The 16,768-nt window shown below is 55.6% G+C and overlaps 1 protein-coding gene across 1 annotated transcript in view; it reads left to right on the top strand.

Annotated features, from left to right (window-relative positions):
- The first annotated feature begins 5,589 nt into the window (after window positions 1–5,589).
- TRPV1 (transient receptor potential cation channel subfamily V member 1) overlaps window positions 5,590–16,768 on the top strand; it is a 31,762-nt gene continuing 20,583 nt past the window's right edge. The window contains exons 1-7 of the mRNA XM_037987462.2: window positions 5,590–5,775; window positions 10,734–11,050; window positions 11,787–11,953; window positions 12,024–12,176; window positions 12,795–12,935; window positions 13,079–13,377; window positions 14,774–14,953. Coding sequence (XP_037843390.2) covers window positions 10,767–11,050; window positions 11,787–11,953; window positions 12,024–12,176; window positions 12,795–12,935; window positions 13,079–13,377; window positions 14,774–14,953 — 1,224 coding nt within the window. The 5' untranslated portion in view covers window positions 5,590–5,775; window positions 10,734–10,766. The remainder of the gene's footprint in view (window positions 5,776–10,733; window positions 11,051–11,786; window positions 11,954–12,023; window positions 12,177–12,794; window positions 12,936–13,078; window positions 13,378–14,773; window positions 14,954–16,768) is intronic.

Here is a 16,768-nt window from a genome sequence, read left to right as displayed (position 1 = left end):
TGCCATTAGCGAGGTTGGCGGTGTTTAGCATCTGTCGTTCCAGACTCGGCCCAGCACCTGCTGGCGCGTCTGCAGAAGCTTTCCTGAGCTGCCTCTCCCTCCTATCAAACCTGAACTTAGAAAAACACCCGCCCTCCCAGAAGTCATTAAAACGTCTCTACTCACAAGGCGTTTTAATGAGTACACCATTACATAAATGCAAGAACATCCTGTTTCAAATGATGGCCCAGAAAACCACACTGATGGCAGTGATGGCCAGCCCTGAGGTCTCGTCCCCGCCACCGTGTCGACAGTTTTAGTAGAACCACTCAGCGAAGGTGCTGTTCAGATAAAGCCAAAAGCCACGCCAACAAACGTTTCCTGAGTGCTGCTTTGAGCAAGGCGCAGGCTAGGTTCAGAGAAGGGAGCGCAGGCACGAGAGCCTTATTTATCTCCCCCTGGAGCCGCTTAAATCTGCAAAGCAAGACACAAGAAAATCATGACGTTACATGTCAATACAAGATTTAGAAAGCTCCAGATGAGACGAGTAGAGCTGTCAGTGTCCTTCGGTAGGTTTGTAGCCTGTCTGTCTGTCTGTGCTTCTTTCCGTATCGGTAAAACGGGGACAAAATTGTACTCAGCTCATAAACTCTTATGAGGGCCTGATGAGAGAGTGCAGATCAAGTGCTCATACCAACACCCAGGACGTGATACGCACTCAGCACATATTCACAGCCATCACCGTTGTCATCATTGTGGTCACAGGCATGTACTGTGCCCATTGCCATAGGAAGCGCATTGGTTGACGTTTCTGTAGGCGTTTAGAAGTGAGCACCTCTGGAGACGGGTGTGGTGGCTCACGTCTATAATCCCAGCATGTTGGGAGACTGAGGTGGGGGAATCACGTGAACTCATTTGAGACCAGCCTGGGCAAGACTGCAAGACTCTGTTGCTACAAAAAAAATTAGCCAGGCGCGGTGGTGCACACCTGTAGTCCCAGCTACTTGGGAGGCTGAGGCAGGAGGATCTTTTGAGTCCAGGAGGTTGAGGCTGCAGTGAGCTATGATTGTGTAAACCCGGGAGGTGGAGCTTGCAGTGAGCTGAGATCCGGCCACTGCACTCCAGCCTGGATGACAGAGCGAGACTCCGTCTCAAAAAAAAAAAACAAAAAACAAAAAAAACAAAAAAAAAAACAAAAAATAATTTTAAAAAGTGAGAAATGAGCTCTTTATGCTGGGGCCCTTGAGGAGGGAGGACTTTGGGAGGAGGTGGGATTTGAGCATCCCTAGGGCTCACCGTGCACCTGAAGATGGGTTAAATGGGGTACTGGGATGGAAGAGGGTGGGGGAAAGGGTGGAGTCAGCACATTTAGTGTGGCTGGGAAGGGGTGTGCCCAGGTGATAGAAGGTGGGTCACGGTGGGAGAGGAGACTGGGTCTGCGGGCTCAGGGTGCAGGGGTGGGGCTTTGCTCCGTAGCGGGGACATCTGAGAGGCCAGGGGGCCTGATCAGGATGAGCTTCCAGGACTGTTGATCTGGAGGTGAGGGGTTGTGGGAGGTTGGACCAGGGAAAGGAGGCACTTCTGGCCGTTCAGGTGAGAAGGGGTTTCCAGGTAGAGGAGGAATGGATGGAAGCCACAGAAACAGCCCAGAGAAGGCCAAGAAGGGGAGGTTGGAGGTCACAAAGGGCACCGGGTTGGTGGCCAGAAGGAAGTTGGTGGCTTTCCCGGCAGGGACTGCTGCGGGGGGTGGGGAGTGAATGTGGGAGGAAGAGGAGCCCATTGTGGGATATGCCAGGGGGAGGGGCTCATGGGCTTCACCTGCAGACTCAGGGAGGCAGGGATGGAGCTCAGGGGAGAGGGCTGGGTGGACTCTGGATGAAGCAGTCGCTGACTGGGACACATGAGACAGGTGATTGGAAGGGGTCGGGCGAAGGTCTCCAAGGACAGTGGTGGAACTGGAGAAGATAAGGCTGCGGACAGGGTCCTGGGACCCCCGTGTGGGGAACGGCAAGAGGAGGAGAGCAGCCAAGGAGTCCTGGCAGGAGCGGCCAGGGCAGGAGGCGAGCTGGGACTTCCCCTGCAGGCCCCTGAGCAGGCACGGTGCCCTGTAGACTCCGGTGACACTGTTAGCACCAAGGGCTCTGTTAACAAGGGACACATTTAGTGACGTGTGCTGTGTTCACTGGAGATGGTGCTGTCCTTTTTTTTTTTTTTTTGAGATGGAGTCTTACTCTGTAGCCTAGGCTGGAGTGTAATGGTGTGATCTCAGCTCACTGCAACCTCTGCCTCTCCAGTTCCAGTGATTCTTGTGCCTCAGTCTCCTAAGTAGCTGGGACTACAGGCACCCACCACCACACCCAGCTATTTTTTTTTTGCATTTTTAGTAGAGACAGGGTTCCACTATGTTGGCCAGGCTGATCTCGAACTCCTGAGCTCAGGCAATCTGCCCACATCTGTCTCCCAAAGGTACGGTGGGCCCTAGGGCACGGTGAGTTCTAGGGATGCTCAAATCCCACCTCCTCCCAAAGTCCTCCCTCCTCAAGGGCCCCTCCTGGGATTACAGGCTTGAGCCACCGCGCCCGGCTCTGTGCTGTCTTTATTGGAGGCAGAAATCACTTTGGAGGCTAAGGCAATGGTTCTGGAGAAGGGGGACCCTCCCCTTTCCCGGCCATTGCTCTGTCCCACATTGTTAGAAGGAAATGATCCCAGAGGGCTAGAGAGTTGAGAGGTCACCACTGCTGAGTCTTTGATGCTTGACAGACGCCACTTCTGGGTCTATATGTGCCCAAAAGAATGGAAAGCAGGGTCAGGACCAGATATTTGCATGCCCATGTTTATAGCAGCACTGGTCACTATGGCCAAGCGTTCATCAGCTGGTGAGTGGCTGAGCAGTATGTGGTCCATCCACCCCACACCTCAGTGGAATATTATTCAGCCTTAAAAGGGAAAGAAGGCCAGGCGGGGTGGCTCATGCCTGTCATCCCAGCACTTTGGGAGGCCTAGGCGGGTGGATCACAAGGTTAGGAGTTCAAGACCAGCCTGGCCAAGATGGTGAAACCCCATCTCTACTAAAAATACAAAAAATTAGCCAGAATTGGTGGCGGGCACCTGTAATCCCAGCTACTCGGGAGGCTGAGGCAGAGAATTGCTTGAACCCGGGAGGCAGAGGCTGCAGTGAGCTGAGATCACGCCACTGCACTCCAGCCTGGGCACAGAGCAAGCCTCCATCTCCAAAAAAAAAAAAAGGTTAATATGAGGTGGGGCGTGGTGGCTCACGCTTGTAGTCCTACAGTTTGGGAAGTCAAGGCCGGCAGATCACCTGAGGTCAGGAGTTCAAGACCAGCCTGACCAACATGGTGAAACCGCTTCTCTACTAAAAACACAAAAATTAGCCGGGTCTGGTGGTGTGCACGTGTAATCCCAGCTACTCAGGAGGCTGAGGCAGGAGGATCGCTTGAACCCAGAGGCAGAGGCTGCAGTGAGTCGAGACTGTACCACTGCACTCCAGCTTGGGCGACAGAGCAAGACTCTGTCTAAAAAAATAAAATAAAAAAAAATAATAAAGACAGGAAGTTGAATGGTGGTCGTTAGGGGGTTGGGGTCAGGCAGGGGAGTTAGTGTTTAATGGGTGCAGGGTTTCAGTTTGGGATGATGAAAAAGTTCTGTGCATGGATGATGCTGATGGTTGTACAACAATGTGAATGCACTCAATGCCACTGAACCGTACCATTAAAAATGGTTAATGTGGTAAATTTTGTTATATATAGATTTTGCCACAATTTATTTTATATATATATTTGAGACAGAGTTTTGCTCTTGTTGCTCAGGCTGGAGTGCAGTGGTGCACTCTCGGCTCATTGCAACTTCTGCCTCCCGGTTTCAAGCGATTCTCCTGCCTCAGCCTCCCGAGTAGTTGGGATTACAGGCATGCGCCACCACGCCTGGCTAATTTTGTAGTTTTAGTAGCGACGGGGTTTCTCCATGATGGTCAGGCTGGTCTCGAACTCCCGACCTCAGGTGATCCGCCCACCTGGGCCTCCCAAAGTCCCGGGATCACAGGCATGAGCCACTGTGCCTGGCCTTTTGCCACAATTTATAAACAAGAATGAATTCTAAGGTTCATATTAATTGAAGCTAACATGACACACATAGCATAAACAGGTGTCTAAGCGGCTGGGCGCGGTGGCTCATGCCTATAATCCCAGCACTTTGGGAGGCCGAGGCAGGTGGATCACTTGAGGTCAGGAGTTCGAGACCAGCCTGACCGTCATGGAGAAACCCTGTCGCTACTAAAACTACAAAATTAGCCAGGCGTGGTGGCGTATGCTTGTAATCCCAGCTACTTGGGAGGCTGAGGCAGGAGAGTCGCTTGAACCCGGGAGGCAGAGGTTGCAGTGATCTGAGATCGCGCCACTGCACTCCAGCCTGGGAGACAGAGTGAGACTCTGTCTCAAAAAAATAAAAATAAAAAAAGGGGACTAAGCAAGGGGTATGGTGGAGTGTGGCATGTTGGGACGGGCCTGGCTTTTAGACCTCGACCAACAGTGCGGCCTGGGCGATTATCTAATTATCAGTTGTCTGATTGCCCAGCGTCACACATTTCTCACCTGTAAAGTGGGTATGACAGCCTCTGCCCTCCCACTGCCCAGGCTTGCTGGGCGGCCTGCGAGAGCGGGTTTGGGAAAAGCTCTTTGTCATCCGTTGTGCAGAACTGATGGGGTGGCCATACTTCAATGCCTTGACTCAGGGGTCAGAACTTTCAAGTGACCCCAGGCAGGGCTGCAAGGGCCTCTCTGGCAGTGGCTGCTCATTCCAGGCTGGGCCTGCCCCATGGCTTGTTGGCGTCCCATGGGCAGCTGCTGTGACAGGTTTTGCAGGGCATTTGGGCTGCAGCCTGGATGCATACCTAGACCTCGCTGCTTTTCTCAGCCAGGGTCTGGGAGAGAATGAAACCTAGTGTTCTAGTTATCTGCTGTATGTGACTCTCTCCTGTGCGTTTCTCTCTTGCGGGTCTTCTTTCCTGTGCATTTAGGGTGGTACGAAGTGAAGTGAGAAAATAGACACTCGTGGCCGGGTGCGGTGGCTCATGCCTGGAATCCCAGCACTTTGGGAGGCCAAGGCAGGTGGATGAGGTCACGAGTTCAAGACCAGCCTGGCCAACATGGCGAAACCCCATCTCTACTAAAAATACAATTAGCTGGGCGCAATGGCAGGTGCCTGTAATCCCAGCTATTTGGGAGGCTGAGGCAGGAGAATTGCTTGAACCTGGGAGGCGGAGGTTGCAGTGAGCTGAGATCCGGCCACTGCTCTCCAGCCTGGGCGACAGAGCAAGGCTCCGTCTCAGAAAAAAAAAAAAGGGGGGGGGAACTAGACATTCATAGTTATTTGTGTTTTTGTGCTTTGTGGTTCCCTGAGGAACCCGCGTTGAGAAGAAAGGCTGGGACCTGGCTCTGGCTGACCCAGAAGCCCCCCTCGACCCCAACCCCTACTCCCGGCTTGGGGATCCAGGAATGAGAGTCCTAAGGGAGTCGGGGACTGGTTCAAGGTTGCTCGGACTCTCAAACAAGTCCCTAATGCCAGGCCAGGACTGTGTGGCGGGTGGCACGACCGTCCATTCCTTCTTTATTTTGAAAGCAGAACAGTTGCGGGACGCTGGTTTTGACGTTGCTGGCTGTGAAGTGCATTTGTGGAGCCGTGTCCCAGACCTCCGGGTGCAGGAGCCACCGGTTTGGGAGGCCGAACAGCGCCCTCCGTCTCCTTCCCTGAGAGCTGAGGCTGCAGCTCTGGCTGCCTCTGGTAAGTGCTCTGCAGCCCTGGCACGGCTGGAGGAGGGGCAGCGGCTAAGTGGTTTCTGAAAAAGGGCAAAAATGATGGGAAAAGCTTTGGGATCCTCTGGGAATCAGAGCCGCAGCAAAGGCAGCTGCTTGCATCCCTGGAAGCGTTTTTTCCTTGAGTGCTGAAGGGCGCCCACAGCCCACTCCTGCCAGTGCAGGGCAGCTGCTGCCAGGGCCGGGCCCGGGACCCCACGGAGGCAGGGAGGCCGCTCTTCTCCCGCACGAGCCCAGCTCTCCCTTTGAGTAGCAACCGCCTTCGAGCTCACGAGCAGCCATGGGCCTGGGGTGTGCCTGCGTCTAGCGGTGAGTCCCTTTCTTTGTCTGATGACCAACACAGACGTTAGCTTTTAGGATGGCATAGTGAGTGGCCAGAAGCTGGACCCTGCCACTTTCCAGCTGTGCCACTGTGGGCAGTTCCCCTTGCCTCTCTGGGCCCTGGTTACCTCGTCTGAAAACGGGGGGGTAGTAACAGTGGCTGCCTCAAAGGTGGTCATGAGGCTGAAGTGAACTTGGGGTGCCCTCAGCCTGGCTCCTCGGAAGCACCTGGGAGGTGAGAGTGGCGGTTGTTGTTACCGCGGTTTGTTCTTTTTGCTCCTGCACCGGCCGTCCTCGGGGAAGGAGGCTGCAGCTGCTGCTGAGGTTGCTGGTGTGTGGCCGGAGGTTTTCGGCCCGTCACCCTCTCTGTAGGGTGGACGAGCGCAGGGCTGGGAAGCAGGCACGCTGGGTGCTTGTGCTGCTGTCTTATCTCTTTGTTCTTCACGCCTGGGTTGGGAAGCCCGCAGCCTACTGCCTCTCTTTGAGAGAAGGGACTATTGAGAATAATGAGGCTGGGTCCTGGGCCAGCGTTTTCCCAGCTTCCAGAAAGTTCCCCAGTGGCAAGCAGAGGTGCTCCCAAGAACTTGGATGGATGAATGGATGCTTTGGGCAGAGAGGGGAGCAGGGAAGCCACACCCCAGGTTGTCTCACCTGCATTGGGGAGAGAAGGGATCCTTCCCCCAGATGGTGGGCAGTGTCCTTTCTGGCTTTGGAGTTGAGAAAGACTCAGAGATCAAACCAGGTCTCTGTGGGCAGAATCGATGGTTTTAGGATTGTCCTTTAGTCCAGATGGATGAGTTTGTGAATCTTGTGTAAACCAGAATCACCGTCTCCATCACACAGTCAACACTCATTGGCCTAAATCACGGTAGAAGTTCCGCCGATCACTGTAGAATGTTTTGTGGTGACAGGTGTGTCACCACGGGCTCAGGTGCAGAGTAGTACACTCCAGGCCTGGCAGTGGAGGACTGTCCTGACCCTATTCCCCGGCCCAGCCCAGGACACATGGCCCCTCGGTTCCTGTCCCACCCCGTTCCCTGGAAGAAGCTTGGTTTCCAGTAGGGAATCAGGTGCCAAGTGTGCAGTATAGACTCAGCGTTTGTCAACTGACTGAATGATCACAATCCAGGCTGCTTCCTGTTGGCCGGATTTGACTGAACTGGGACTGGTCAGAGGAAGAGGCAATGCCATTAACAAAGAACATTGCTGGAAGGTTCACGGGAGGCTCTGGCTAACAGGTGCTCTCTTACTAGGCTGCCTAACAAGCAGCCCCCTATTCTTTTTTTTTTTTAAATTATACTTTAAGTTCTAGGGTACATGTGCACAATGTGCAGGCCTGTTACCTATGTACACATGTGCCACGTTGGTGTGCTGCACCCATTAACTCGTCATTTACATTAGGTGTATCTCCTAAAGGCAGCCCCTTTTCTTATTCTTAGCTTATTCTTGGAGACCACAGATATCCCTGGGACAGCCAGGCGTGGGTATGGCCTGGGTCTTATTCACACTGCATTTTGGGGTTCCTGAGCTGCCTGATTGAGTGGGAGGGTGCTTCAGGTTCAGGTCTAGCCCCTGCATTTTCTTATGCCTCGCCCCGAGGGTGAGAGGTCCTATTCTGATTGGCCCCCCCGGCCCTGCGGTGGAGTCTGGGTCTGAGTTGAACAGCTGAGAAACAGCCTCAGACCTCCAGCGTGGTGGTGGAGTACTGAAGATGCTCTGGAGCCAGCCTGCCTGGGGTCAAGTCCGGGTTCTGCCTCTGACTGTGTGACTTCAGGGGCGTGCTGTAACTGCTCTGTGCCTCAGTCTCCTCATCGGTGAACTATCTCCCTCTTAGGGATGTTGTGGGAATTAAGTGGGTGAAGAAAGGCGAGTCCTGAGAATTGTGTTTGCTCTGTGCACATGCTTAGACGCATCAATGATTCTGATTCTCATTTGCTTCTGGTGCCTTTTAAGCACTGCCAGGCTCCCCGTCCTGTGAACCATCCTTGACGGGGTGTTATCTTCAGAAAGCACATACTAGCACCTGGCCCCCGGCTTCCAAAGCTACGCGTGGCTTCTCGCCATCCATGCAACCATGTCGGCTTTCAGTTCCTTGGAGTTAAGGCTGACGGCCATCTGGTTCTGACCCGGCCGCCTGTCTTCCCATCCACTGACTTCCTCTTCTTCAACGGCTTCCCTGTCTGTCTCCCAGCCCCAGCCCACCTCTGTTCCCTTTCCAGGCTCAGCTCATCCATCACCAACTCCATGGAGCCCTCTTCAGTACCCTGCCCCCTCCTGCAGTCCCTAAGCCCAGCCAGTACCTGGTTTCTGTGTCAGCAGGGGGGTGACTCCTCTCTGCGCCCCCAGCGCAGGGCTGGACTCTGAGGAGGAGGATTCGGTAGATGGGGATTGAGTGATCAGATGAGGGAATCAGCTTTCTGTGGCTGGGAACAGTCCTGCTGCAGGGGATCTGTCTGATGGGTGAGTCAGAGATGGGCTCAGGTGTGTTGAAAGTGGATCAACAGGCAGGCAGGGAGATGGCCAGCAGCCAGCCGTCTGTCCTGTTCACAGCCTCTGGGGCGGTGAGGCTTCCTCCACGTTTTCGTGGATCTGGGCTTCAGAATATAGTTGGTTTACAGCCACAGCCCAGCCGTGTGCTCTGGAGTTTCACTGCGTGAATTTTCACTTGAGGGACTTGGGAGTCTCCCTGAGCTATTCTGGCTTGGGAGATTGCCTGATTCTATATTTTAAAAAAAGAAAATGCAGGACTTGAGAAGCCTCTCATTCCTACTGTGGCTGTTTTCCAGAATGTAGCCACTGCTGGGACAGTAATCTCCCTAACTTCCTGTGGAAATGGGAATTAGAAGGGTCTGATTGCTCTTATTTCCCCACTCTTGACCAGGTCACCAGTGCAGCGTCTTTTTTTTTTTTGAGACAGAGTTTCACTCTGTTGCCCAGGCTGGAGTGGAGTGGCACGGTCTCAGCTCACTGCAACCTCCACCTCCCGGGTTCAAGCGATTCTCCTGCCTCAGCCTCCCGAGTAGCTGGGATTATAGGTGTGTGCCGCCACGCCTGGCTAATTTTTGTATTTTTTTTAGTAGAGACGGGATTTCACCATGTTGACCAGGCTGGTCTCGAACTCCTGACCTCAGGTGATCCACCGGCCTTGGCCTCCCAAAGTGCTGGGATTACAGACGTGAGCCACCATGCACAGCCCAGTACAGCTTCTTCGTAAGGAGATGGATCAGGCAAGGTCCCTGCACAGGAGGAGGTCACAGGGCGCGGGAGAGAGAAATCAGTGACAGATCGCAATTGCTAGACCACCTGGTGGGCTGTGTGGGATGGACAGTCAATGGGCTGGGCCACTGTGCGGAGGATGGCGGGGAGCATGACCAGGGCAGGGATCTGGGGGCTTCATGAAGGAGGGGGCATCAGTGCTGGATCCTGAGGGGAAGTAGCATCTGAGAGGTGGTAGGATTTGTGCAAGGGTAGAAGGAGGAAAAAGCCCTTAGGTGGAAACCCGATGGGAGTAGAGGCTATGGGAGGGATGTATGGGCCAGCCCTGGGTGCCAGGGAGCGGGGGTGCCCGGCCAGAGGGAGGGGAAGCCGGGGATGGGGCAGGATGGGGGTGGAAAATAGCATCAGCTCATGTGTCCAACTCCACGTGCTGCTGCCAGTGGCCAGCGGATCTCTAGGTGTTTAGGCCTCGAAGACCCACCAGCTCCAAATCACTTACTGCCTAAACATTCCCTGTCTCTACTAAAAATACAAACATTAGCCAGGCGTGGTGGCGGATGCCTGTAATCCCAGCTACTCGGGAGGCTGAGGCAGGAGAATCGCCTGAGCCTGGGAGGTGGAGGTTGCAGTGAGCTGAGATTGTCCCATTGCACTCCAGACTGGGTGACAGGGTGAGATACTGTCTCAAAAAAAAAAAAAAAAAAAAAAAAGCCAAAACGTTCAAGGCCAGGATGCTTGACAGATACTGATTCATAAAGATGACGAAAAGCACAAAATCCAAAATCTCGTATAAGCTCAGTGGCTGTGGCAGCAAGATTGAAGAGCAAAGGCAGGCCGGGCACCTGGCTGATGGCGTGTGGACCCATGGCACAGCAGGGCCCCGCAGTGCAGTGTGGGTGTGCCAGTCTCTGCCGCTCACCCTATTCCAGGGACAGTCTGCTTGGCTCTTCTGGGCTGAGCCATCCTCATCACAGATCCTCCCTGAATTTAGCCCATGACAGCCACCCCGGCCGTTTCCCTTACTCTGTGTGGGGAGGGAGGCAGCACGGTGGTTATCAACCTCAGTCTGCAGAGGAGGCACCTGAGGCCCAGAGAGGAGGCGGGATGGGTCTAACCCAGAACCACAGATGGCGCTGAGCCGGGGGCCTGTCCACCCTCCCAGGCCGGTGTCAGTGGCAGCAGGACTGCCCGGGCGCTGCTAGGCCTGCTCACCTCTGGGGTGAGAGGTTCAGTCCTGGAAACACTTCAGTTCTAGGGGGCTGGGGGCAGCAGCCGGTTGGGGTTTTGGGGTACCCTGCTTCACAGGGCCCTTGGCGAGGTGGGCAGGTGGGGTCTAAGGACAAGCAGTCCTTACGTTGGGAGTCAACCCCGGCGTGGTGGCTGCTGCAGGCTTTACACCGGGCCGCAGAGGATCCAGCAAGGATGAAGAAATGGAGCAGCACAGACTCGGGGGCGGCTGTGGACCCGCTCCAACAGGACACCTGCCCAGACCCCCCGGATGGAGACCCTAACTCCAGGCCACCTCCAGCCAAGCCCCAGCTCTCCATGGCCAAGAGCCGCATCCGGCTGTTTGGGAAGGGTGACTCGGAGGAGGCTTTCCTGGTAGATTGTCCTCACGAGGAAGGTGAGCTGGCCTCCTGCCCGACCATCACAGTCAGCCCTGTTATCACCATCCAGAGGCCGGGAGACGGTCCCGCCAGTGCCAGGTAAGTCCGCGTCTGGAGGCCCCTCCCTGCTAGGAGCCCAGCTGGCCATGGAGATGCCACAGGGTGGTCTGGCTTCTGGGCTAAGTGTCACAAAGCCAGGAGGCTGGAGAGCCTTAGGGGCGGTCTGGTCCAGCGTCCTTCCTCATGTGACCTCGTGGGATGTGCAGTCAGGGGGGCTGGTGTCTGCGCTGGGTCTGGGTGTCCACGCCTGCAGTGCCTACCAGCCACAGACACGTGGACTTGATGTCTAAAAGCTCAAGGACAAGAGGCTTTCAGAGAGCACAGCATGGCTCCAGTGAGCTGCAAGGCAGGACAGGGAGGGCCACAGGTTGGCTGACTTCTGGGGAGCGTGAGGCCACCTTTTGCCTTAGAGGGGCCATCTACACCCCTCCTCCAGCTTCCTCCGTCCCCACCAGCCTCCTGCCTCCCCCGTCCCCACCAGCCTCCTGCCTCCCCCGCTTCCGAGCAGGCAGAGAAGCCAGTGGTCTGGGAGTAGGAGGGTGCCTTTCTAGATGGTGTCTGTAGACAGGGTGGGGACAGAATGAGGACCTGTGCTCCCACTGTCCCTGTTATATTGGTTTTCTGGACAGTCACCTAGACCGAGGGGCAGCTTTTACATCATTTTCCCCCCTTTTGGTTTGCCTTGGGGTTTAGTCGTGTTCCCTCGACAAGCTCCGAAGGCCTCAGGGCCGAGGGGAGGCCAGGATGTGAGACGAGGGTGTTTTCTGGTCTGCAGGCTGCCGTTCCAGGACTCTGTTGCTGCCAGCACCGAGAGGACCCTCAGGCTCTATGACCGCAGGAGTATCTTTGAAGCGGTTGCTCAGAATAACTGCCAGGATCTGGAGAGCCTGCTGCTCTTCCTGCAGAACAGCAAGAAGCACCTCACGGACAACGAGTTCAAAGGTGGCCCCAGCGCTGGGCTCCGGGGAGGGCCCCAGCCCTGGCCTGCCCTGACCCTCCCTTTGTCTTGCAGACCCTGAGACAGGGAAGACTTGTCTGCTGAAAGCCATGCTCAACCTGCATGACGGGCAGAACGACACCATCCCCCTGCTCCTGGAGATCGCACGGCAGACCGGCAGCCTAAAGGAGTTTGTCAATGCCAGCTACACGGACAGCTACTACAAGGGTGAGGAGGGCGGCGGGGCCGGGCACGGCTCAGCCCGCAGCACTGGGAACCAGGAGGGCATGGTTGTCCCTGGGCCTTCTTGCTCCTCTGGGATCCTTACTCCCTGTCCCAGCCACTGCTTTGGTGGCTCCTAATCCTAGGGAGTCCCTGCCTCTCCCATCTGCTGGCCTGATTTCTCCTGGTCCTGGGGTGTCTCTGCCTCCCCCATCTTCTGGCTTGATTTCTCCTGGTCCTGAGGGTCTCTGCCTCCCCCATCTGATGTCTCCTGTCTTGACCCTGGGATGTCCCTGCCTCCTGCTGCTGACTGGATGGTCCCTGTCCCTGGAAGTCACAGCCTCTGGCCTTTCTCTCTGCTACTGTTCCTTGCCCCTGGGGCAATTTTGACTCCTCTGACTTCCAACCTGTTATTTCCTGTTCCCAAGGGTCTCCTGTCTCAGGACCTTGCTGGGACCCCTTGGGGGACCCTGGCCTGGCCTCCTGCAGTGGGGGGTCCTCCAGGCACTTTCTGCCCAGTTCCTCCTGCAGCAGCTGCTGCCTGCCCAGAGCCCTCCCCCAGCACCTGTCCCGGCAGCCCCACGGGACTATGGTCACAAAGCCAACAGTGCACGTCCTCTGCAGGCCAGACAGCGCTGCACATCGCCATTGAGAGGCGCAACATGGCCCTGGTGACCCTCCTGGTGGAGAACGGAGCAGACGTCCAGGCTGCGGCCAATGGGGACTTCTTTAAGAAAACCAAAGGGCGTCCTGGATTCTACTTCGGTAGGGAGACAATGTGGCTGACCCCGATTTTTCGGCTTTTGCTAAGGGGAGGTTTGGGCAGAGACAGAGGGAGTTGGAGGCTGGTGGTTCAGGGACCAGCTGGATCTCACACCTGAGGCCCGCCTGGCCCTGTGTTCGTGCAGGTGAACTGCCCCTGTCCCTGGCCGCGTGCACCAACCAGTTGGGCATCGTGAAGTTCCTGCTGCAGAACTCCTGGCAGCCGGCCGACATCAGCGCCAGGGACTCGGTGGGCAACACGGTGCTGCACGCCCTGGTGGAGGTGGCCGACAACACGGCCGACAACACCAAGTTTGTGACGAGCATGTACAATGAGATTCTGATCCTGGGGGCCAAACTGCACCCCACGCTGAAGCTGGAGGAGCTCACCAACAAGAAGGGAATGACGCCGCTGGCCCTGGCCGCTGGGACCGGGAAGATCGGGGTAGGAGGGAGCTTCGGCTCAAGCTGGTGCAGTGCGGGGACAGGGGCGTTGGGGAGGACTGCCTGACTCACTGCGGGAGCCTGGCGTCACTATCGGTGTGTGCGGGACTCTGATTCTGTCACACCAGCTTGCAGGGCTGTTAGAATAAGTCTGAGAAACTGGGAGCCGCAGGGCAGAACGCTACATGGCCAATGTGGCCATTTTGGATTTCTAGCTCTGAGTATCGTCAAGACACGGGGTGGGGTGCTGGGCCATGAGGCGGGACCACCTAAGGTGCAACAGAAGAAAAGCTGTTGGGCTGGGCACGGTGACTTGTGCTTGTAATCCCAGCACTTTGGAAGGCCAACGTGGGTGGATCACCTGACGTTAGGAGTTCGAGACCAGCCTGACCAACCCGGTGAAACCTCGTCTCTACTAAATACACAAAAATTAGCCAGGCATGGTGGCAGGTGCCTATAATCCCAGCTACTCAGGAGGCTGAGGCACGAGAATCACTTGAACCTGGGAGGCGGAGGCTGCTGTGAGCTGAGATTTCGCCACTGCACGCTAGCCTGTGTGACAGAGCAAGACTCTCTCACAAAAAAAAAAAAAGAAAAAGAAAAAGAAGAAAACAACTGTTGGTGTTTTTCCATGGCAGGCAGGAGCTTTAGGTGACAAGGCTGGTAGCTCCAGCTCCCAGCTCCAGCTGGTGGCTCCTGGTGACAGGCCTCCAGCTCCTGGCCTCAAATGATCCTCCTACCTCAGTCTCCCAAGTAGCTGGGATTACAGGTATGAGTCACCCCATCTGGCTCTCATTTCTTGCATTCTCTTTATTTCTTTCTGGCTTGAGGTTATCGAGAATGGACCACCACTGTCTTTCATGGTGAGATGGTGGAGTTGGGGCCTCGCTGTGAGGGGATGGTGGGCCTGATATGGTACAGGTAGTATCCGAGGCAGCCGGCTGGTTGACTTTTTTTTTTTTTTTCCCTGAGATGGGGTTTCACTCTTGTTGCCCAGGCTGGCTCACTGCAACCTCTGCCTCCCAGGTTCAAGTGATTCTCCTGCCTCAGCCTCCCAAGTAGCTGGAATTACAGGCACACGCCACCAGACCCGGCTAATTTTTTTTGTATTTTCAGTAGAAACAGGATTTTACCATGTTGGCCAGGCTGGTCTCGAACTCCTGACCTCAGGTGATCCACCTGCCTCAGCCTCCCAAAGTGCTTCAATTACAGGCGGTGTGAGCCACCTGCGCCCGGCCGGCTGGTTAATCTTGATGGTGGTCAGGAGTGGGTGGGGACTGGCCTGGGGCTTGGGTGAGGCCACTAGCTGGACTGGGAAGCAGAGCTGGTTGTTGGGGTTGCTGTCTGAGGCTGAGCCTGGGGCTGGCCTCTGATGGGCTCTTGATCCCTGGTGGCAGGTCTTGGCCTATATTCTCCAGAGGGAGATCCAGGAGCCCGAGTGCAGGCACCTGTCCAGGAAGTTCACCGAGTGGGCCTACGGGCCCGTGCACTCCTCGCTGTACGATCTGTCCTGCATCGACACCTGCGAGAAGAACTCGGTGCTGGAGGTGATCGCCTACAGCAGCAGCGAGACCCCTGTGAGTGGCTGGGGCACAGCCAGGGAGGGCCTCAGGGCCTCTGCACCCTAGGCCCAATCCCAGTCCGTGGTCCAGCTCCAGCTGGCTTCTCATGAGGGAATGCCTGCTGCCTGGGGCCCAGGCCCTGCAGCCTCATGCCCCATTCATGCCCACTGAATTTTCCCTAAGCATAGCAACCATATGTGATTATCATCCTGTAAAAACAGAAACATTTCAGAGGTACATAGACAAAAGTCCCTCCTTTTATACTATGTACAAATGTACAGTTTCTTTTTCTTTTTCTTTTTTTTTTGAGACGGAGTCCCGCTCTGTCGCCCAGGCTGGAGTGCAGTGGCCGGATCTCAGCTCACTGCAAGCTCCGCCTCCCGGGTTCACGCCATTCTCCTGCCTCAGCCTCCTGAGTAGCTGCGACTACAGGCGCCCGCCACCTCGCCCGGCTAGTATTTTGTATTTTTTAGTAGAGACGGGGTTTCACCATGTTAGCCAGGATGGTCTCGATCTCCTGACCTCGTGATCCACCCGTCTTGGCCTCCCAAAGTGCTGGGATTACAGGCTTGAGCCAACGCGCCCGGCCTTTTTTTTTTTTTTTTGAGACAGAGTTTCGCTCTTGTTGCCCAGGCTAGAGTGCAATGGCGTGATCTCAGTTTACCGCAACCTCCGTCTTCTGGGTTTTCAAGCGATTCTCCTGCCTCAGCCTCCCAAGTAGCCAGGACTATAGGCATGCGCCACCACACCTGGCTAATTTTGTATTTTTAGCAGAGACGGGATTTCTCCATGTCGGTCAAGCTGGTCTCGAACTCCCGACCTCTGGTGATCCACCCGCCTCAGCCTCCCAAAGTTCTGGGATTACAGGCATGAGCCACTGCGCCCAGCCTAAAATGTACAGTTTCATTTTGTTTACATAAACGGGATCAGAGTATATGCAATGTACAACAACCATTTTTTTTTCTCACTTGATGGCAGGGCTTGTAGATTTTTCTTTTTCTTTCTTTTTTTTTGAGACGAAGTTTCGCTCTTGTTGCCCAGGCTGGAGTGCAATGGTGCCATCCCGAGTCACTGCAACCTCCGTCTCTCTGGTTCAAGCGATTCTCCTTGAATCCCAAGTAGCTGGGATTACAGGCATGTGCCACCATGCCTGGCTAATTTTTTGTATTTAGTAGAGACAGGGTTTCTCCATGTTGGTCAGGCTGGTCTCGAACTCCTGATCTCAGGTGATCCAACCTCCCTGGCTTCCCAAAGTGTTGGGATTACAGGCGTGAGCCACTACTCCCGGCCTATTTAAACTTTATCAACATCTCTGGATACGAGACGTTTGCCCCGAAGCATACTTGTAAAGATGGCATGAGGCCCTGGGCCCTCCTGCTGCAGGAAGGGCCTCCCAGTTCCCTGCCACCCTGCCTGACCCAGGGCTGGAAACGTGAGAAGTCAGGACCCAGACGCTCTTTGCTGCCTGCCCTCAGCCCTTCATGCCCAGGCTCTGCCTAAGCCAACTACTTTCCATTCCTGTGGGCTCTGGGGAGTGAGTTATTAGACACAACGGGCATAGACTGTTGGGCGGTGCTGTGGGCCATTAAGTGAGTACTTAGAGCTTGTCCAGTTTCACCCCATTCACTGCACCTTTGGGAACACCGAGGCCGAGAGGGCGGGTCCCTCCGTGAGCCGCGGCAGTGCTGGGACCAGCCCCAGGCTCTGGCTGCCGGCTGGCTCAGACCTCCCGGGAGTCTCACCTGCTCCCTGGGCGGAGGATTGTGCGGCCATGTGGCTGTGAGGAGCGCCAGGGGTTGGCGTGGGCGTGCGAGGAGGTCCTGCTGTAGG

The sequence above is a fragment of the Chlorocebus sabaeus genome, chromosome 16 (genome assembly GCF_047675955.1).
Source record: "Chlorocebus sabaeus isolate Y175 chromosome 16, mChlSab1.0.hap1, whole genome shotgun sequence".
Taxonomy (NCBI): Eukaryota; Metazoa; Chordata; class Mammalia; order Primates; family Cercopithecidae; genus Chlorocebus; species Chlorocebus sabaeus.
The sequence above is the reverse complement of the archived record's forward strand: the minus strand, read 5'-3'. Positions and strand labels throughout refer to the sequence as shown.